At 52.9% G+C, this 21,860-nt stretch overlaps 4 protein-coding genes and 2 non-coding genes across 6 annotated transcripts; all 6 read right to left on the reverse strand.

The window, feature by feature from the left end:
- Positions 1-704: 704 nt before the first annotated feature.
- N0V96_005306 (uncharacterized protein) lies at positions 705-1,892 on the reverse strand (the record flags this gene model as incomplete). The annotated part of the gene is made up of 3 exons (XM_065757365.1): positions 705-1,217; positions 1,294-1,482; positions 1,542-1,892. 3 exons carry the CDS (start codon positions 1,890-1,892, stop codon positions 705-707), a joined length of 1,053 nt encoding a protein of 350 aa, XP_065614134.1.
- A 1,323-nt stretch (positions 1,893-3,215) lies between these two features.
- N0V96_005307 (uncharacterized protein) lies at positions 3,216-6,242 on the reverse strand (the record flags this gene model as incomplete). Its single annotated transcript, XM_065757366.1, has 9 exons — positions 3,216-3,224; positions 3,318-3,622; positions 3,701-3,976; positions 4,036-4,127; positions 4,186-4,328; positions 4,384-4,998; positions 5,050-5,904; positions 5,957-6,135; positions 6,188-6,242. 9 exons carry the CDS (start codon positions 6,240-6,242, stop codon positions 3,216-3,218), a joined length of 2,529 nt encoding a protein of 842 aa, XP_065614135.1.
- Positions 6,243-8,358: 2,116 nt separating this feature from the next.
- Positions 8,359-8,453, reverse strand: N0V96_005308. Its single transcript has one exon. It is a non-coding gene; the product is annotated as a tRNA-Ile (tRNA).
- A 429-nt stretch (positions 8,454-8,882) lies between these two features.
- Positions 8,883-10,610, reverse strand: N0V96_005309 (uncharacterized protein; the record flags this gene model as incomplete). Its single annotated transcript, XM_053198806.2, has 1 exon — positions 8,883-10,610. The coding sequence occupies one exon, from the start codon at positions 10,608-10,610 to the stop codon at positions 8,883-8,885; it is 1,728 nt and encodes a 575-aa protein (XP_053043730.2).
- A 3,792-nt stretch (positions 10,611-14,402) lies between these two features.
- On the reverse strand, positions 14,403-17,057 carry N0V96_005310 (uncharacterized protein; the record flags this gene model as incomplete). Its single annotated transcript, XM_065757367.1, has 5 exons — positions 14,403-14,636; positions 14,694-14,744; positions 14,801-15,735; positions 15,788-16,647; positions 16,708-17,057. The coding sequence occupies 5 exons, from the start codon at positions 17,055-17,057 to the stop codon at positions 14,403-14,405; spliced, it is 2,430 nt and encodes an 809-aa protein (XP_065614136.1).
- Positions 17,058-20,022: 2,965 nt separating this feature from the next.
- N0V96_005311 lies at positions 20,023-20,085 on the reverse strand. The gene has a single exon. It is a non-coding gene; the product is annotated as a tRNA-Lys (tRNA).
- Between the last annotated feature and the right edge of the window lie 1,775 nt (positions 20,086-21,860).

Below are 21,860 nucleotides of genomic sequence, written 5' to 3' on the forward strand. Positions count from 1 at the left end.
TTTTACAGCTTGGGTTATTGTGGCAGAGTCCCAAGCACCGACCTAAAGAAGTACGCCATCTGGGGAACGAAGATGGACCGGCTTTTGAGCGTCGCAAAAGGCCCAAGAAGAGGGATTTGGCAATTTCTCCCTACTCCAGATCGATTCAATGTCTTGGAGTCAGCCAACTTCGTGATTGCGTGTGTGGCGCTCGTGTTTTCGATTGTGGGATTCGTGTTGGGGCTGGTGTCCATTATCTACGCAAAGTTGTCGTATCAGATCGGGCGGGAGTCTATTGACATATCGAAGGTGTCTCTTGATGTGTCCAATGAGTCTCTGGACTTGACAAGGCTGCAGTACCTTTTGTCAGTTGCACAGGCTTGTTCAGATCCTGATCAAGCGCGATTATTGCCAGACTTTTGTTCGGCGGAGGCCTAGAACCAGATGTGGTAGAGATGCCTTGTGGTTGTATTCATACAAAGCCATTAGTGCCAGAACCCTTTCGGAAACACAAACCCATCTGAACACACTTTGGGTATTTTATGTTCAACGGCGCACGTAGGGAGTTGAAGTGCAAGACACATGAGATGTGATGAAGAACAGCAGGAGTCAATTGGGTTACAGCACAGGAAGTCCTCATGATCATGTTCATTGCGACAGCTCGCTCATTTGCGGATTATATACACTTATTACAACATCTCTCCTATACACAATACCCTAGTCGCTTAACCCCAACGCTTTCCCAAAGCATCGTAAATAGTCTGGTTCACAGGCAAAACACCACCATGCCTCAACCCACTAGGGAATCCAGTCCGCGAACTAGCAGTCCAACCCGAGTTACTCGCCACATTCGTCGTCTCATACGGTCTGTACCCATCATCACCATAGAAATCAAGCAGAACATGTGCCTTGCCCGCAACCTGGTTATCCCAGTACGACGCAGGACCCTCGACGCCGCTGGCGATAACAGCAGAGCTACCGCCGGGACGGGTCCAGGTACCAAACAGACCCGTGGTGGAGACCTCGACGAAGACGGTCTTGAGGGACTCGTCCTTGAGGAAGCGCACAAAGGACTTGCCATCGGTGCCGGTCGGGAGGATGTTGAGGTCGATGATGTTGGTGGGGGACTTGTCGATGTAGGTCTGCGGGGTGGAGAAGGTCTTGAAGTCCGAGGTGTAGGCGTAGCGGATCACGATGGCGCCGGGGCTGCCGGTGTGGTTCGGGTCCGAGGCGGGGTACTGTTTACGCCGTTGGTCAGTTTTCCAAATAGTCTCCGAGAAAGAAAAAAAATGACAAGGTGGTGCGTAGACTTACAAACTTGGAGGCCCAGTGGACGAGGTACCGGCCCTTGGCAGCATCCCAGATGGCCTCGGGAGCCCACACCATGCCGGCGCTAGAGTTCTCGACAACAACGAGTCTCTCGTTGCTCCAGTTGACAAGATCTGTGCTCTCCCAGACAAAGATGCCCTTGGACCCCTGTCTCTGGGCCGCATCCCAAGTAGTCTAAGTAAGATCACGATCAGCGCCCGGGTTCCGCATCAGAGTCATGCACAGAAGCATACCTTTGCGATATCCAAGTCCGTACCGACGATATACCACTTCTTCCCCTTCTCCGCGCCACCACCGACAACGATAGCAGGGTCACGCACACCGCCCGTTCCCTTGGTCGGCCGAATCACGGGCGAGCCAGAGTTGAGCGCGCGGAACGAGGTCGGGTTGTTGCCGTTGGAGAGGTACAAGTACACGTAAGGGTCCGCGCCGAGGAAGAAGGCACCGAGATAGCCCGTCAGACTCGGGTCAGCGCGGGGCGCGAGGGAGGTGCCGCTGAAGTCGAGTGACTGGGTGGGCGAAGCCTGGACCGAGGTCGCGGCCAGGCTTGCGCCAAGGAGGAGTAGGGATTTGAGGGAGGGCATCGTTGTGGAGGTGAGGCGAAGAGGTTTAGGAAGATGCTGATGCACACGAGAGAAGAGAAAAAACGATTGTAAAAGATTCGGGGACGCCCAGTCTTTTTATCCTGTTTCTTCGGGAGCTGTCAAACCCACGTAGATTGACTGACACACCCCGCAATCTGGGGAAACGCAACGTCGAGTCTTGACCATCGTCATAGGTGTGGTGGAAATAGGCCCTGTCATTCTCATCTCGGACAAGCGTCGTGATGGCGGGGCGGGTATCGTCGCGCGACGTTAGGAACGGCGAAGCTGTCGGCGAAGACACCCCGAGATGGAGATGCGCTACAACTTGGTCTAGTCCACTTACGAGAGACGCGCCCGAACGAACTGCCCCCCGCCACGGCCGGCGCCGAGGTTAAATCAAGGTTTCTCTGGCTCGTAACTGGTGACTACCCGGCCATCCCACACTGCCGTTGCAGTGCCGCAGGTTGTCACCACGGAACGTGCCAGGGGCACTAGAGTTTTCCCGTCGCTGGAAGATCTGCTTCCAGAGTCGTGTTGAGGGCAACCCAAGGCGTGATGGGAGATGCAAGGCACCGGGGACTTCGGGGCCGGGTTGTGCGTGGGTTGCACCCACCGAACAGATGGTCACGAGGACCATCACGAAATGAGTACGAATAGAGTGGATAGAATCAGACCATATCTGTACCTTATGGTTTTCAATCAGAAAGCTTCACGAGCTGGACGAGCTGGACGAGCGACTCAAGCTGAGCTGCTGCATATGCTCGAATCAGGGAAATTAGGTCACCGCTCATCCCATGTGTTTTCCGCCCCATCAATATTCTCGTGTCTCCAGTCCTTATCGGCTGGCACATGGCGAAATAAGGCCAGGCACGGCCAGACGTGGTTCCTCCAAAGTAAACGAACAGGGAAACGTCGACTAGAACAAAACCTTAGAAAGAGGGGCGGACCACCCGACTCTCCCCAGAAAGAGGCAGAATTGGGGATGATCCAGGTGCCGGAAGATCTCAGATACGACGTCAGTTCGTGTGTGGGGTTAGGCGTAGTGCCGAGTCCTTTTTTCATTGGTGCGCATGTTTGGGTAGAGCGCCGGACCGAGGGGTAAACAAGAACTTGTCCGTCGTTCAAGAAACGGCGTACGCTTGATGGGGTCAAATGTGGATATAAATATACCTCGGGTTTACGAGGATTCCAACGAAATATATACTCGGAAGATAGATGGCGCAAAAAAAAGTATGTACACGCGAAGAACTGGTGGGTAGAACTGGGAAATAAAGCGCGCCACGTGCGCTCCTCGACTCGGGATGCCCTGCCTCGAAACCCCACTCACAGACACTGTTAATCACGTTAATATCATCGTCATCTCGTTCGAACAACGAGCTAGAGAGATTGGGGCAGGAGATAAGAAGGAAAAGAAGGCGTCCGTACCTGAGAGTAGTAGGAGTCCTTGACGGTGCACTTCAAGCCAGTAGCACACTGGAAGCTACCATTCCATGTCGATCCACCACACTGCCCATAAAGCGGCTGTGCTGTCGAGGTTGCGAGGGCAAGAATTTTGGCCGCGGCGTGTTCGGCAGAGACCACAATGTACGATGACGGGTTAGTGGTGACCATCCCGGGGAAGATGCTGGCATCAACGACGAAGAGGTTATCTGTGCCGTACACCTTGGTGTTGATGTCGACGACTGAATCGCCTTTGCTACGGCCGTCGCTCGTCCCCAGTTTGTTCGTGCCTTTTCCGATATTTTCAGTCAGCGATTCCGATGTGCAGACGGGTGTGAGTTGGGAGGGAATGCGGGGAGTCAACTTACCGATCCAGTGGTTCGCGCGACGATTCGAGTAGGAGACGAGCATATTGTTGACATAGTCTCTAACGGTCGTACCCGGCGGAGGGAAGTTCCAGACAAGGTTGGCCACGCTCTTGAGGGAGGTCTGCAGGTTCTCGAGGCCTTTGATGACGGCCTCGACATCGTTTTGGTCGCGAAGGTAGGGCACGGTGGACACGACGGTACCGAGATTGGCCTGGATGGTCATCCTGCCGCGTGAGGTTGCGCCTCGGCCGAGGTATTGGCTGATGGTGATGGTTTCTATATGGCGTGTCAATAATCAGACGTCGAACAAAGGTGAACCTGGAAGGAACACATACTGCCGTCAGGGGCCCCGAGACTGCCTTCCATGCGGGCCGTGTATTGCATCTGCCGAGTGATGCCATCGGCACCCTTGATCTCCTCGAAGAAGCTGAGATGACGTTAGAGCAAAGGCAACGGATAGCAGCTAGTAGCATGTTTCGACTTACAGAGGACCAATGTTGGGTGCAGACTGGGCCAGAATGCCGCTTCTCTTCTGCAAATAGAGGTTCTTGTCAGTGACATTGGGGTCAGTGTACGCCTCGTAGAAGTCATAGAACTGCACGTCAGGATGCGTGACGACGGTATCAGTCTAGATTCAATTAGCTTCAATCTTCCGATCTTCCAAAATCATTAATAAGACCCACGTTGGTATGATCTTCTAGGTTGTATCCGACAGGCAGGTTGATCCAGGATGCATTGGAGATCATGGTAGGCCCGTCAGTGGAGCTCTTGACGATCTCGAGCTGATCTTGTGGGCCAATACCGCTGCGCAGCAGAAGCTTGGCACTGCCAAAGGTTCCTGCGGACAGAATCACTCGGCCCGAGATGTTAGTCACGTTGACCGTTCCGGTGTATCCACCGTCCAAGTACGGCTCAACTTCGATACCAGTGATGTGCCCTCCAGTCCGAACAACACGCTTGACGGCCGTCTTAGTCCACAGCTTGAAGTTGCTGCGCTTGCTTGCTGTGAGAAGGTATGTAGCCATGGGGCCACCGCGTTCTCCGCCAGAGTACATGTATGGCGTCTTGCCGAACGTGCGGTTCTTAGAGTTCGGGTTCGCATTAAGGTCAAGCTCCGACCACCCGGCAGTGCGGAGCCCGCCGGCAATAGCATTGAAGCCATTCGTCAGGTAGACCTTGCCGTCTTGAGATGGTGTCGTGGTACCGGGGATACGAGAGAAGACTCGGCTTGTGGCGGCAGCGACATCGGTTGACTTCCATCCGGCCGGGAAGTTGTAGTCCCAGTCTTGGGCATATGGCTACTAGATATTAGCATCAACGTCAATCTCATCGGTCGAGGGACAACATACCTTCCACCATAGAGCGGCGTTAATGGCGGTGCCTCCACCCAGAACACAACCGGCCATCTGGTCAGTATCCTGGCAGGCAATGCCGGCAGAGTCGCGCCAGATCTGATTGCAAAGACCGGGGACATCGAACCTGGTCAGGTTGGTACCCTCTAGCCAGGTCGGCTTCATGGTGCCACCCCATCTGCCGGAAGATGGCGGCCCCTTCTCTATCAACAAGACGCTCTTGCCAGCCTCACTCAGCTTGTCGGCCAAGGGAATGCCACCAGCTCCTGCTCCGATGACAATGTAGTCGTAAGTGCCAGAGGGAACGGGCACACCGGTAGGTCCAGTAGGTGCCTTCGTAGTGGTGGTGGAAGGTGGCGCTGAAGTCGTAGTGGCGCCACCACAGCTTCCCGTGACGGTCTTGGTAGCCAAAGCGGCCCATGCAGAGTAGGAGGGGTTCGCCGCGTTAGCATCGAGAGCGGCTCCATGGATACCTTGGTTATCGTGCTGGACCAGGTTGACCGAAGCAGGACACGTGGGGTTGGTAGGGCTGGTGAAAGCCTGCGCCCATCCTAAGACGAGAGAGCCAGCGCTAGTCGACACACTGCCAGTGGCACCATTGTGATTCCAGTTGAAGCAGTTCTGGCACCGGTAGATAAGGGTATAGTGCGTCGCGTTGATGGTAGACGAGATCTGTGTGAGCTTGGCGTCGCCTGCATAGACGTCTGGCATGACGTATCCCGTTGCCCAGCGGAAGGAGGTCAGGATATCAGAGCCACTGGGCCATGCCATGAGAAGTAGCTTGTTGGTCATCGATCCGCCGAGGGAGATACCGCACCAGCCAGTGCCCTGGCCGTTCTTGGAGGCGCATTGCTGGACGGAAACTGTCAGTCGGCGAGGTAGGCGATGGGCAGAGGAGACCTACGAGATAGCCAACAAATTCGTTGGCGTCCGTCGTTAAAGCATTTTGAGGCAGGGCGAAACCGTACGTCATGCCTCCGGCTGTCTGAGCGCTCGTTGCGGACCAAGTGTCGAAGATGATGCCGGTCTTGGAGTCCGTCAAGACGACCGGTGTCGGGGATTGGGCGGTAACTCCATCGAAGACTTGACCATCATGTTAGTAAGTTACCTATCCTTGATGCTATCAAAAACCTACGAGATGTTGTGGCTAGGAGTGCTGCCAGAGCACCAGAACGACTGAAGAACTTCATGGTACCGGACGTCTATGTCAACACAGGTCTAGCAACCAAGACTTCGGGATCTGCCTTCGCTTTCTGGGAGGGCGAGAGATGATTTAAAGGAACAGTGACATTTGCCAAGGCCCAAGACCTCCTTGGACGCCGTCTCCCTCGCCGCCAACCCGGGACCTACTACTTTCTTCTTTCAGATATCAAATCCTGGAGTTGGCGCCCTCTGCCACATGACCACAGGCTCCCAGCATACGGCTCGACCAGTGATATCTCCCGTGATTGTGGATTGATGCATGGTTTGCAACTGCACCGATAGGAGGAAATGGTTGTCTAGGGGGTCCATCATAGTATGGGTAGAGCGGCGTAGGCTATCGAAAGTGGTGGGTTTGGGCCTCTTTCCAACGGAATGTAACAGTGCTGAATTGCCTTTGTTGGTCAAGCCTCATGACCGGGGTTGATCCAGGCACCTCAATCTACCAGAGGCAGCGGGAGAAACCAGCAATCAGATGAAGGGGCAAGGGACGGGATGAAGCGGTGGACGCGGGGGACGCGAGTGTTTGCACATGAGACGAACCTGCACGCGAGAAAGAAGAAACAAAACCCGGGAAAGAAAATCAAAAAGAAGAAAGCGTCGATGAAGCTTTAGCTTGTGCTTGACGTATCTGAAAGCTATGATACTTGACAGAAACACCGCAAGTCTGGATACATCAAGATGCAATGTCTTGGACCGCGAAGTGAGGTCGAAACAGGCGTGCTGGGCATTGCCAGGAATGGAATGCGGAGGCAACAAGGCGCAGCCCCACGTTGCGGTGCGGCATTTCGATCCGGGCTTCCCAAATCGACGGGGGCCTGGCCGGGGTCGAGGGGCGTCAGCTGGGACTTCTTGGCTTCTTGTCAGGAGAGGAAATCATCAGGATGCAACCCTCGAGGGCACTGCAGATCTGGGCTTCTCGCTGTCGATGCGTCGTTTGACAGCCCCTGTATCCGTACCAAGACAACGCCACAGGCTTTGCCACGAGATTGCGGGGGGATTGGGCGAGAAGCAAGCGCATCTGTCAGTTTGTCGGTATCCCAGGCGTTTGGTGCGGCGGCGCGCATTGTCTTGCTTTTGGATTCTTGTATGAAACGAGTCCAGGCTAGATGACTCCCTCGAATGCGGTGTGAGGTATTCGTAAGAATTATTCATCCAAGGTGTGATGACACGGATTCGTGCATTTTTGTCACTCGGGTCCGTTGATGGAATCGTACGTATTCATCAACAAGCAAATGCAGCCGGTTAATTTGACAGGTTGCCTGCTGTATACTGTTATGTTCCATCCATTCCGGTACGCGGCGATGCGACAGCACGGTACTGACTTAACCGAAGCCAAGGGCGACGACAGTCTGGCGACGGCGCCGATTGGAAGAACCAAGTAACGCAACGAGAAGGGGCGGTGGAAATGGGAGGTCACATAGGCCCAATTCGAGTTGTGGAGGGCCCGTAATATATGACTTTTGGGTGCCTGCGACCCGCAACAAGAATGCGGGATTGAGCTCCGAGTCCGTAAACGTCAGGTCGACGAGGGTCTTTTGTTCGGTCGTCGGTGCGGCCAGATGGAGGTTCTTGTAGGATCATGAGTGTGCGGCAATCTTGTGGTTCATCTCCTTCGAATGAGATGGATGCGACACCATGCAGGCTGCGTATTGATGAGCTGATGATCGGTCATCAGGTCACGAGCCGAGTCTCTCGACGTCGGCATTGCGGTATGAAAAGGCATCGCCATTGTCTTTGCGTGCTTCCTTCAGAGCAAGGATGTAGATGTTGGAATATGGAAGCCAGTGGAGAAAACACAAGTTGTGTAGGTTGGGGGTGATGCGGAGGATTCACGCACAGTGCAGAAATAAGAAGGTCAACTTCCGAACAGTGGGAAGTCGCTTCGATATGGGGAAATGCCCACCGACGAGGGGCTGGGAGACGGCTGATTATATGTACACAGTGCGCATATAATGACTCCAACTCAGGAAAGTTCGTCCGAAAGGGAAGGGAGGAACGAAAAGGAACGAAGGCTAAAAAGCAACGTCGTTTTTTCAGCCCAAAACACCAAAACTTCTCTCGCCAGTGCAAAATAGGAGTAAAGTTGCGACAAGAAGCAAAAGATGATCAGTGGGAGGCTTGAACTCCCGGCCTTGGCATTACACAACATTTCAGGTGAAATATTAGTACCACGCTCTAACCAACTGAGCTAACCGACCAGATGGGGTGCCGTGATTGGCTGATGGTTGAAAGGCTGGAATCGCCGTTCTTCAAGGCCTGTCAAAATCGTCAACTCTTCTGTTTTGAGTCTGAAGAACACTATCGTGACAAGAGGAATGGCAATATTCAGTTGTTTTTCTTTGAGTAAATTCAATTGTGCGATCTATTCTACACATTGAGCATGCAAAAGTACAACAGCTGCCCCTCTCCAAACCTCTGGTATTTTTTTGGCGTACAAAAACAAGAAAAACAAAAACCTCTGCTATATCATGGCCACCCAAACGCCTGCTACATATGCCGCAATGCCCGCTATGCAAGTTCTAACAAATGGTACAGATCTAAAAAAAGACGAACAAAAGCAAGATATGACAAGTAAAGAATGCAGAAAAGCACAGTAAAACAATCGTGGCCTACGCTCCATCCCCTGTTTATGAATCGAAAATGGCGCCGTATGCTGGAATACCTCTGCTCTCAAGACCATATACAACCTTTCTCGTCACCTTTTGGTTCGAAATGATGACAACGGCTTCGCAAGGACCCATCTTCTTGTTATTCGTCGTCGTCGTCGTCGTCGTCGTCGTCGTAGCAGTACCCTCATTCTGCGCCAGACCGAGAGCCTGGCGACGACTACTCTCCCAGATACGGTACGTGATCGCGACCAAATCCGGCCGGCCCGTCTTCTTGGTATCGATGATTACCGCGTCCGGGTCGGCGCGGTAGAGCGCATCGATGACGGCCTGTCCGTATGTCTCGGCCGGCCGTTGCGTCGACCAGATGATGCGCACAGGGTGATCTGGCCTCTGCACGAAGAGACTTAGGCAGGGTCCGATTCCCGAACCTGTAGCGATGACGATGCACGGTTCAAACAGACCGGCAACGCGGAGGACGCCGTATTGTGGGACGCCACGGGTCCAGATCTTCTTTGGCGGGTTCTTGATGATCTTGTTGGTCCAGTCGCCCGCATTCGAGACGAGAACGGAGAAGCCCTTCTTGCCAGCGTTAGAGAGCCCCCCTGTTGACTGAGCCTTCTCGATGTCGGTGGATGGGGCGGCAGGATTCGGGATCACGGCGAAGGCGTGGGTCTCGCGGAGAGGCGCGTCGGTAAGGCGGACGGCTTGGCCGTAGTGGACGTCTGCGTAGTTGAAGTTGAGCTTGACAACGTGGTCCGACATGGCCTCGGCTTCAACATCGCGCAGGCGGAGACGCGTCCAAGGGTACGCGACCAGGAGGGTGATGACGATCAGCATCCAGAATGACGGCGTCAGGACGAGAGATACGGCATAAGGGGTACCGGCAGTGGTGCTGTCGTCTGCGGCAAGTAGTAGGACAAGTGCCCAGAAGAATACGATGACGGACCAGCCCAAGAAGCGATGGGTGCCCTCAAACCAGTTGTGAAGAAGAACACGGGCCCTGGGGTGTGCGAAGCCGATGATGGCGGCGAGGAGGGCGCAGATGAGGTAGCTGTCGAGGAGAATGTAGGCCCGTACGGCATTTGATGGGTTCTTGAGCTGGGCCGTAAGGACGACGAGAAACGCGATGAACCAGAAGAAGGAGGCCACGCCGCAGCCGCTGTGAATGCCGCCGTATGAGTAGATTTTGGCAAAGGTACGACGGATACGGAGGGGTGCCTTCGCAGATGGGAAGAGGACGAAGAGTTTGAAGAGAGCGTTGACTGTGTGTTCGTTGCGAATGAAAAGGGCGGCGAGGATATTCGCTGAGACGGCCGTGGCGCAGGTTTGGGGCGTGAGCTGGATACCCCCAACAAGAGAGCGGATGATGACGAAGATGAGGGCGGCGATGTTTCCAAAGAACGCGAGACTGAAGATACGTCTGTAGACGGAGCCGAAATTCCAGCGCAGGTATCGGTAAGGACGGTTGCCCTTCTTTGAGGGAACAGGAATATCGTCTTCTTCGTCGTCAGTGTCGTCGACTGAGCTACTTGATGCGGGAGGAGTTGGGGGTTGAGAAGGAACGCCATCGGTGACTACGAGAGTATGCGTTGATGAGTTGCTACTGGGCGGGAAGAAGACTTTGGTCGGAGGCGTCAAGGTGAGCTCGGAGCTGTTCTCGTCGCCGATATTGATTGGAAGGTCGTGGTGAACATCTTCTACAACGGGCACTGGAAGTGTGACTGAAGAAGACGTTGTGAAAGACATGGCTGATACAGGTTAAAGACAAGTAACTAACATTACTGTCAGTGCCGTCCGCCACCAACCTCGAAAGCTCATCAATTGTGACTTACGAAAGAGAATGAAAGAGTGGCCCTTCAACGTGGGTAGCAGATCCAAGTATATGAAATGCTACGACTGAGAGAGTGGCCAGTACGAGATAGATGGCCCAAAGAAGGAACTCTTGCACAGAGATGGAGGCCCGTGTGGAATAAGGAATGGGGAGATCGAAAAAGAAAAGACGGCGAGCGAGATGATCGGAAAGCACCACTAGATGATGAGGTTTGATAATTGAATGACTGAAAGGAGACAACATCACGACTTGAGGGGGATTCGATGGTCTGATAAATACTCCCTTCGTGATCCTCAGGGAATGTCTCTATCAACCCTTCACATGCCTTGGATCCTTGATCCCACGTGCGCCATGACGGGGGGCATTCGACTACAAGCGCATCCGAAATAGAGCCCCTCCGGCGCTGGGGTCTAGCCTCCCTCAAGGTGCCCAATTTGGATCATCGATGGTGGCACACGATGACCATCGTCTCCGGGACAGTCACGTGGGGTTGGATGGAAGGATTGAAGAGAATGCGGGCGGCGGCACGGTCAGCGGCATGGTTGCGTCCAAGGCCGATGTTCCCACGAGAGTGGATGCGGCCAAGCCGGGTGGCCGGGTCTCAAAATAGACGTGTTAATGGAAAGTCAGATGTGGAAGTCCGCAGAACACTTGGGATTGGCTGCGCAGACATTGGTGACTGCCATATCCTCTCTTTTGCTCAGCGACGGCTTTGCCCTTGGCAGCGTGGCGCATCGAAGGGGATATCCTTAGTAACTAGTTGCATCATGGATGCAAGGCGTGGTCGAGCCCTGGTACCACGAGAAGCAAGAACTGACTGTTGAAAGACGTGAGGCTTGCAGCTAGCGCAGCCTCGCATAGTTCACAGGAGTCCCTTCACGGCGGCTTGGTCCGAGATATCGGACACTTGTCAGATTGTCAGATGGATATCGTGCCACAAGCGTCTGCCTGGAATTGAAAGTACAGGATGATGGAGAATGGAAGAGATGAGCAGTCAGTTCGGAGAGTAGAAAGCGGTTTGCTGTGCGCGCAATGGAGGAAAAGGGCTGGAGACTTCCTCCTCATCTGGCCATTGTCCACCTTCCACACGTCCAAAACGGGCGAGAATCCATCATATCTCGAGTTTTCCAGGATCCTCGACACGAAAAGGAGGTCCAACTGAGCTGAGGTGGATGCTTTGATGGAATGCCAACTGAAGACCCAAGACAACGTTTGTCGGGTTTTGGACTTCCGGGGACACTCACTCGACCGTTTGTTTTCGTGAGCCCAAAGGTGAACACACCGAGGCCGTCGAAACAGGCTCAATGGCCGAGAGTCAGCCTGTCAAAAGTGGATGCGTGTCTCGCCCCAAAGTTGTCACCGCGGGAGCTAAGCTTGACTTGCACTTACTCGACCGAGTCGAGGAATGGGAGATGTCGTCCCTGACTCCGATTATCTCCCGCCCTTGGCTACCGTGAATGCGCGAGTGCGTACGTGAGTGAAGACGTACGAACCATGGGCTTGGCTCCTTCCCACCACTCCTTCGTCCACACGGCAGACGCCGAGATACACAGTCAGGCCCAAGGAACTGATCCTGGCCGCATAGGGATCTGCGCTAGTTCCCTTCTCGAAGTTGTGGCTGGGAGCACTGGCATGGAGAAGTCAATGGACGGTAGGTGGCATATCTCTCCGATGATGAGTGGGCTGGCTTGGTTCACGGCGCCTTTTTCTTGGATGAGGGGATGTGGCACGTAGAACGCCAGGCCGCTGGGAAATCTTCAACGTCGCATAGCAAGTCGCATGTGGATGGACGCTGAAGAGCTGCACCGATAATCAACTCGTTGGCTCCGGTGGCAAGGCGAACTAGTGGCATCCTGTCGCTCGGATTCCAGCTGATGGCCAAGGTGAACCAGTGTCTCACTGGGAAGAGGAAAAGCAAAGATAGAACCACCCAAATCAAGGAAAATGCGATGGACGGAGCGAAGAAAAAGTTGACGGGGAAAGGGAGGCCAGAGTAGGGCGTAGAGACTTGACTCCTCTTTCGGAAAAGCGTCTCTCTCCATGCGGCGCTTGAAGTTTCCGCCAGACAGAGGCCTAGCTATGTGACATTGGCTGCATTGTTGGCGGAACCCTAAAGTGCTTTGTTCGGTGGCATGGTGACAGGCGCTGGCGCGGTGCCATTTGGAGGAGCCGCCGAGTAATTTGACGCGACACCAAAAGGTAGTCATGCTGACGGGCAGGTATTTTGAGAACAGCGCGGCTGTTGGCTCTCGAATCGGGAAATCTGACTACTGACTAGGTGAGTAGATCGTAGATGGATGACTTACGTCGCGTCTACCGGGCCCAAGGCTCCAGGGCCGCAAGGGGTTGCCGAATCTGCATGTCCAAGGCGTGAACCAGCCACTTGGCGATGGAGCAAGGGAGGGAGGATACAGAACGCCTCATTTTCCGCCTGTCGCCTGGCGAGGAGGAACATATCGGCGGCATTATCGAACGTCGCTTATCGTCATTGACCGATACCGTCTTGCCCTACTGCGTAGTCGAGTGCCACACGACCCGGATCAGCGTTCATGACCCGGACCCAGGCGTGAATGCCCCGGGGAAGTTGAGAAATGGGTGCCGGCTGGGATGACTGCGGTGACTTGGCTGAGTCAATGGCCAACAACCGAGAATTCCTCGCGGAGCCCCCTCCGGACGATCAGCGCTGATCAATCATTGATCAGAGGCCAGTCGGGCATCTTTCTTGGGCCGCAAATCCCCACCCGGTTGCTGGGTTCGACGGATGCCCCTGTCGATTCTTGAAAATGCTGCCGTTTCCGAGGCGATTCTCATTCAACTTTTTTTTTCTTGTTCGAAATGGTGATGCCAGATGGTTCGATCGGTGCCAGGATGAAAAGACAAGGGTGGTGAGATGATGCGCAGATGTGAACATCGGAGGTCTTGCAAGTTGCAGGTGACGGGGAGCTCCAGAGGTCGGGAGTCGATACGTACCGCGTACCCGCGGGAAAATTAGCCCCCGACGCGCTGCTGCTATTTCGGGCAAAATCTTCACCGAGCCAAAGACCAAACGGGACCTCATTGGACCAGCGCACGAGAGTCGTACCTGACGGCGTCTCTCCTCTCATCACTCAAAATCCTTCCCGCGCTTTTCTTTCTTTTTTGGACGAGATTTTCGATCCTGAGCCAACCGCCTACTCAGATCTGATCTTTGGGGTTGAACGAAATGTCATGTAACCCCATAATTTTCTCCAAATAGTCGTCAGCAACGAGCGTAACCACACATTAAATAGCTCAGTAAGCCGCGAAGCTACGCCTTGATGCCCGTGCCGCCCCCTTGCCTTTACTGCTGACTTGATCATTCAAATTTAAGAAGTCTCTTTTCTTCAAGAACCACTGCAGCCTGGTTTTGTAGAACCTAAAGCAACACAAGGCTATGATAGCCTTCTCGAAGGATTTAGGCACTTCGACCCCTGATTCCTTTTAGACCTCCGCCGTATGATGGCTTCACTGCTTATTCGCCCATACCCGAAGCCTCGCTGAAGATATCCCAAAAGAACCTTTCATTTCTAGTCCGCGCAAAGTGCAAGATGATATGTAAAGTAGTCTGTACTATTTCTGTATTCCAACTGCTACTGTAACCCACTGCTCCTCCTATCTATTCCTCTTTGCCATTATATCGTGACCAATCATTCAGTATCATTAATATTACCCCTCTCAGATTGCAACATCTAGATGCTATCCGTGTCATAGTAAGGGTCATCCGGCAAATAAGGGAATTTGCGAACAACCACATCACCCTTGTAGGTCCACAAGTCAGCCTGCGTAGGCTCGTAGTCGAGCGCGCATGTGTCCGTCTCAGCGTTGAAGGTAAGGACGTCCGTCGTGGTGCCGTTGGAGTAGTTGATGCGGACCATGTTGACCGTTTCCACGTTCGGGCCAATGTCGAAGTAGTTCGCAGGCATCTGTGATAGGGTAAGTATGCGCTCAAAATCTCACTCGCTGAAGTTAGCTGGACTTACGAATTGAATTCCGGAGTGAGCTGTAGTGAAGACGGTGGTGGGAAGGTCACCCTGTTAATCAAATTAGTACTCGTCTGATATAGGCGGCTAAAGACGTGGTGACTCACAGTATGAGGGACATGATGCATGCCCAGGTTGAGCCACATGACGAGGTCAGTTTGGTTGAGGCTCTCGCTGTCAAAGAATGCATCAAAGTTGATCGGCGGGTTCTCGGTGTCTTGGTTGTTGTATGGGTGACTGCTGCGCGGCTCCGTATCCTTGCGTTTCGATACCATGATGTCGTTGACTGCCCACTTTGCAGAGTTCTTGAGAATGTTGGAGTCCTTGACAGTCAAATGTGCGGCGCCGGTGTACGGCAGGATGCGATAGGCGCGGTACTCGCCGTGCTTGTTCTTGACGTCCTGATTGAGGACAAAGAGTTGGTCCTGGTTGTTGTAGCTCCAATCGAAGCGGCCCTGGTCTTCGTTCTCGATGAACTCGCGCTCCACCTTCATGGTATTGAATGCCTTACCCTTGGACCAAGGGTAGACTTGCGTCGTGGGGACCTGGTGCATGCGCTGGACCGTGTTGTCGGTGCCAAAGATGTCAAAGTCAGCCTTGAAGTTGACCACATGGTCGTGCATGCTACCGGACAGCTGGTCATGAATCTTGAAGCCGTAGCCGTCGTTTTTGGCGTAGAATGCAGCTTGGATGTAACCGGAGGCACGGACTTCTACCGCAACGCTGCCGTCGAGGAAAAAGCTATAGCTAAACATATAATCATAGTTGCCAACAGTTGAGACGGAGCGAATGGTGAAGTAGACGTTTTTGGTGGCTGTGACGTAGTCCTGAGACGAGTGACGGGCCATGGGGTAGTCGGCATCGAACTCGAATAGGCAGATGCTGTTCAGGTGCGTGTGGGTGGACTCGGAGACGTAGAACGACGAGTTCAGGTAAGTGGCATAGGAAGGACAGTCGTAGCCCTTGAGCAGCTCAAACGCAAACGGGCCGAAACCATAATAGGTGTCAAGGTATGCCACGTGAGACTGGGTTGGATCGCTTCCTATCCGCTTGTTAGATAACCATCTAACACGGGTTTCCAGGATGGAACTTACCGGCATAGTGAGCCAGAGCCTCCTGGAGACCAAGTTCGTACAAGATCCTCTGGCCCTTGTAGCGAATGTCATAGAGAGCCATACCGGTATCTCTGTTGAAGCCAACATAGAACGACCAGCCCATCCACTCAACATACTTCCTCTCAGCGTCGACAGAGTATCTGGCACCTTGGGGAGCAACCGCTGTTGGGGGAGCCATGGTGTCCATAGGAAGGACCTGACCTTGCTGATCGGTAGCCGACCAGTCGCCAGCAAAGTTGCCGCCGAGTTTCTCAACGTTGCCACCCCAGTACGCAGCGCGAAACTCCTCGGTAGTCTCGTAGAAGACACCGTTATAGTACCATCCCTCTAGGATCCACTTGGAAGGATCGCGGCCGGTGACGTCAGACATGAAGAACAGTCCCATAGGCATCATCGAGCCGACGTCGAAGATGGAGTCGGGGATGCTCCAGAAAGTGTCCCAGCGCTGGATGCGACCGTCATCCTGGTAGTAGGGATCAATACCCCAGATCTCCAAGGTGTCGTTCTCGAGTCCAAGAGCAGTGGCGTTCCAGAGGTCTTTGGTGATGTCGGCGATGCTCTTGCTCACATCGTAGAGCCATTCTTGCATAGCATCGTCGTCGGCATCCAGGTTTCGAACGCGGCCGCTAGTCTTGCGCGTGTAAGGGTAGTCCAGTCGTTCCCACTTGGTGGTGCCATTGGTGACCGGTAATGGACCGACGAGAATGTCTTGATACTCAGGCTCCTCGGTAGCGCGGAAGTCAAGCAAGACGTGGGCATATCGGGCTGGGGCGGAGCCGCTGCCGTCGATGTAAGCTAGAGCGTCTGACTTATTTGGCTGCATGAGCTCGACCAACACACTACGTGTTTTTGTCAGTATAGAGATCAATTTGAAGTGAGGCGATCATAAACCAACTAACATCGTGTTATCCCATGAGGTAGCATTGTCACTCAGAGTGAGGTTTAACTCTTTTTGTGAGAAGAGCCATTCCGTGACACCAGCAGCTTCCGGGCCTGTCAGACCACTCCAAATATTGTCTTTGGGGGCGTCAATGTCCATCGGATTGTGAACCACGCAGTCAGCTGGCTCGCTGCCATTGCTAAACTGTCGCTTGTTCATGGACTGGCTGAGGGCTTTTCTGCCATGCCCTTTGGCCCTCTGTTGAGCCCATGATGTCTTGGGAAGGCCATGAACGTGAGGGATCACATCTAAGCCTAGGAAAAGCAGTGCCCCCAGGCCAAAGGCGCGAGTTGCTGAAGTGAAGCCCATGTTGTCCTAGATCTTGAGGGACTCTTTAGGATTCAGGAAGGCGTTGAGATCTTTCGCAAATCCATTCAAACAACGATGGCGGATCTCGGTAGGTTTTATGGAAAGCTGAAAGATATCTGAAGATCTTGTGGAACCTTGAGTTTCTACTGATGTTGCACCTGAGTAACTTGGCTCAGCCATCCTCAACCTGGCATTACCCCGACACCGGTGGTAGAGTTGTATCGATGGGTAATCTCGAAGTTGCCAATTAGAACATCAACTGACAGCATCATTATGATAGCCTGCAGCACGCAAGCTAAACCGGTCTCAGTATGCGAATGCGCCGCTAAAGATGCGAAGGGAAGTCAGGAGCGAGGTAACCTCGTCCGAATAGCTCGGTCCCAGAGGATTGGATAGCTCTAGAGGGGTTCGCTTTCTCAAGACAGGGTAGCCACCTCAAGACAGGGTGGCCACTGTGTAGCTATCGTTGCGGCGATGACTTCTGGGCGGTATTAAAAGTGTCCTATCACGCCGGGGATGAGCTGCATAAGCGAGCGCCGGGAGATAATCACACGAGAGCTGCAGAACGTGGCGCCCATGTCTTGATGGTTTGCGAACGAGCTAGGGTAGGAGTCCGATGATATCGCAGGCCGCGGCCTACGGATAGGACTGTATGCCGTTCATCCCGTGGGGCTGTATGTAACACAAAGGCATGATATTTTCTGCTTTCTTCAGTATTTGGTGTCTTGGCGAATGCTTCGATGTTCGGATGGCGGGTCGATGTAGGTCGGCGTGGTCGGTTGACTCGGGCCAACGGCGTCGGGCCCGTAGCTTTGGGACTGGGGTAGAGCTCTCGATAACGCCAGTCCAAGTTTGTCAGTCAAATCCGAGATTGTACTGATAGGACAATAAATGTGGACTGAATGGCATATCGATAATCGAAGTTGCCATCATGGCGGTAGTGTTGTTGAATGGACATTTCTTATCTCGAAGTCCAGTTATGCGGAGTCATGGGCAAGGTATTCCTAGCTCTAAGAGGAGGTTCAGGGATGCATTCGAGGTGGGGTTGACCCGACATCTGTGAGCATCGTGCGGGGGAGTTAAGAATCTCGAACTTCGACCTCGCCGGTTTTACACTCAAATGCTGCTACCGGGATTTGCATCGCATTGCTATATTAGAGCCTTGAAAGGCCTCGAAAACTGTTTCCCAATATTGGTGTGAGGAAGGATAGAAAACCGTTGAGAGGAGTCTTCAGCGGCCATATCTCACTGGTGTTGCGAGCTTATCTCTCGTGCCCGTGTCGGGATCACCTCCGACAGGCGAGACAGGATACTTTATCCGGATTGAGAATGAAGGCTCCAGTCGCGATGAGGTGCAGATCGAGTAAATGGACGGTTGAATTGAAGCCCTGTCTATCGACAAGCTTAGCTTTACGTACATTAAGGAAGTCTGAGCGAACACAAACTTACCAACGAACCGTTGAAGGCGACAAACTGCCGTAGGAAGAGACCAGGGTCCTCTGTAGAGCGGCCCCCACTTCCCACTTCCCGCGCCGGGATGTTGGCAGATGGATCACTGATAAGCCTGCATGGTCGATAGTCGGATAGCAAACTAAAAGAGCCGGTCTTCTGCGACTTGTGAAATACAAGCTCCGACTACCATAACGGTGCATCTGAAGCGCGAACTTCTTCGTGCTGCCGCCCCACGTTCAGCGGTCTGACGTAGGCAGGCGTGGGGAGAGCTGATTGAGCAACGCAGAACGGGGAAGTCATGCTGACCACTTGCGCTACCGCCAGATTTGGCAGTTTGATAGACCATTTCTGGGTCCTCTGCTATCGTCAAGTTCGTGCGTGAGCTCCGACTTCGGTGTCAATGGATGGTTGAGGGGAGATGCAGTGACGTGATGATATCGGGTACTCCGGCGATTGTAGGCCGATGAGGGTGAAGACGAAATGACCATAGCCAAATTCAGGTCCGACTATCGTGATGAGGAGTCAGCATTCCTATTAGTTGATTACCTTCATCGCTGCTTGGTCTAAAATCTGGAAAATCGGCAAGCGCCGATATCGTACACCTGAACCGTGTGCATGATTGCCGTGTTCATGAAGTGTCCGCTGGATAACTCGGCATCTTTTTAGTAGCGTGTCGAAAATTTGGGTACACTGCATTTTGGTTCGCAAAACATATATGTTCTCCTTTGGATTTCTTCATCTAGGAGGAGAGAAGTCCTTATATCTTCCAAGTCCACCCTGCCAAGTTGTGAAGGCTGATAACCACTCTACATCCGGCGACTTAGGTGCGTTTCAGCGGGCGTTTGAGAGTATCACATGGGTAGTCTAGGCCAATAGGTGGCTTGATCAATGGACCAGCGGGCGTTTCGCTCACAAAACCCGAGTTGTATGTCCATAAATGCTGAAAGGGGAGATTTCCCGGTATCCTCAACGCGGGCTGAAGGTATAGGCCGGTGCAGCAAATTCTTGATAAGCCTTTAGAGCTTTCAAGGGTTTGATTCTTGGCGTTACAATAAAATGGTCTTAAGATGTCCCAACTGCTTGGGTGCATGTGGAAAGTCAACGTATCTTGGTATCTTAGGGTGAATCAACATGGCTCGCACCGAGCTACCTGATAATGTTTCTGATGTATTACTTGACTCCAAAAGGAACTTTACTCTTTTCATTCTGAAGACCTCCTGAAGAACAGAGTTAAGATAGTTTCTTGTCTTCTTGAGAACCACGCCCATGCAAATTCAAATAGAAACACGATGGTCACCGTCAAGTAAGGCAATCCTAGGATCTAAATCTAGGAGAGTTGAAGGAGGTAAGTCAGACAACAAGGGGAAAGATGAGGTGGATCCCCGACACAGAAATTGAAAGAAAAAAACTCGGAATCGACAAAAAGAAATGCGTCAATCGCTGACGGGAATTGAGCCCGACGTGGCTGAGAGGAGTTAGTTGTGTTGTGGAGGAGTGTGATATGGACAGAATATGCTTACGGGTCGAACCCACAACCTTGAGATTAAGAGTCTCACGCTCTACCGATTGAGCTAGCCGGGCAGACAAGTCTGAATATGGCTGGTTGATGGCAAGAACGAGGATGGGAGAGATTAAATTTCGAATATGGAAAATTGGTGGAATTTGGTGGGATGGAGACAACAAAATTTGCATGGCCCGAAGCAAGTTCCACCCGGGCGGAGGCATCAGGTCGGCTCCGACCCGGGCACAGTCCGCTTCCGGCACCGGGCCTTGGCAACCCATCAGCTCAAAGAATGTGAGAAGTGTGGGCCCTAATGATATTCACCTGAGGCTTTATCTTATGTTTAGCTTTCCTCTGTTACCACGACTGCTGCCATCTCTCGATTATACCCTTGAGCACAACATGTTCGGACTCTCTCTAGAGCCGGGCTCAAGAAGACCTGGTTAGCATGTGGAAATTGTGATGTGAAAAAGTCTCAAAGTCATGATAGAATCTCTTAATCTTCCATCAGTGGCTCCTCTCGGCCATGTCGCGTACCAAAGTGTCTGTCAGTGTGGTCATTCTGAGTCTCGATAGGATCAAATTTCGCCCCACTATGATTTCAACTCGGATTTCTATCAACACGAATCAATTTCTTCTCAGTTGAGTTCTCGTTCTGGAAGAAACTGTTCGAACGGGATTTTTAAGTGAAATTTATTGCAGTAATTATGTTTCAGAATTGAACCAAAGAATATGTCTTACGATATTGATATGAGGTCGATCTCAAAAAGACGATACTTCCTGCGTACATTGTTTGAGCCAACGCCATGGTCAGCTTGGCTTTCTTGTCTTCTGCTGCAGGCCATCATAAAGAGAGTTTACGTCAAATAGCAATCCCAGGCCATGGTTTCTGCCCGCACTCGATCGATGGTAGTCATTTCATGGCGACAAAAACATGGGCGAATGACTCGGGAAATGCTGACTATGATCCTTGGCCTCCCACTCGACTTCAAATTGGCTCCAGCGTGAGAAATAGCATCAGATAGCAAACAGCGTATGGGGTCAATGTTTTAACTTTCTCAACCCTACCTGACTACAGAGTACAACCGTACGGCGTTCTTAGACGATATTGTGTCTCTCACGCCAATGCTTGAATAACTGTTTAATTGTGTCGGGCAACTCTTCCGCAATCCTTCAGCACAATGATGTGCTCTGCCCCTTCGGGCCCCCACGCGCCCTCGGATTCGCTGAAGCGCATGCATTGTGGGCTGCGCTGCGTTCAAAGGGGTTAGAGCGACCCCGCATGCTGAGCACGTCAGTGTATTTCGGTGGGAAAACTGGGGTTTCCGGGGCTTATTATCCTCGGTCTCTTCCGGGTTCCGCATCCCGGTCCGCCGTTGAGTCTCGACAACGAAGTTTCGATGCGAGAGCCCCGCGGTGGTAGGTTTCTTTTCAAACTTAACGCCCTGTTAACGGAGGAGACCGAGATACGATGCCGAGCCATAGTTCGCTTGCCGAACCTGAGCCAGCACCGATACTTAGACCCCGGTGCTTGACGTGTAAGCGCCGAAAGGTAGTTGAAGCATCCGCATTGTGGCCCCCGTTCCCCGCCTCCGCACATGATGGAAAAGCCTACTGACAAAGCTCAGGTTAAATGCACTGGGGGCCCTGAGCCATGTGAGAACTGTTGTCGACTGAGACTTGGCTGTACATTCAACTACCCGGAGACGAACCTGTCACCAGAAGACCCGAACCGACAAGGACTTTCAGCCCCGGTAGACGCTCTGACTGAAGCCGGGACCAAGCGCCGGCGCATCGCGGCCGCATGTACGGAATGTCGCGCTCAAAAGGCGAAGTGCTCCGGACATCGC

The sequence above is a fragment of the Colletotrichum fioriniae genome, assembly GCF_027942845.1.
Source record: "Colletotrichum fioriniae strain IMI 355084 chromosome Unknown scaffold_5, whole genome shotgun sequence".
In the NCBI taxonomy this organism is placed as follows: domain Eukaryota; kingdom Fungi; phylum Ascomycota; class Sordariomycetes; order Glomerellales; family Glomerellaceae; genus Colletotrichum; species Colletotrichum fioriniae.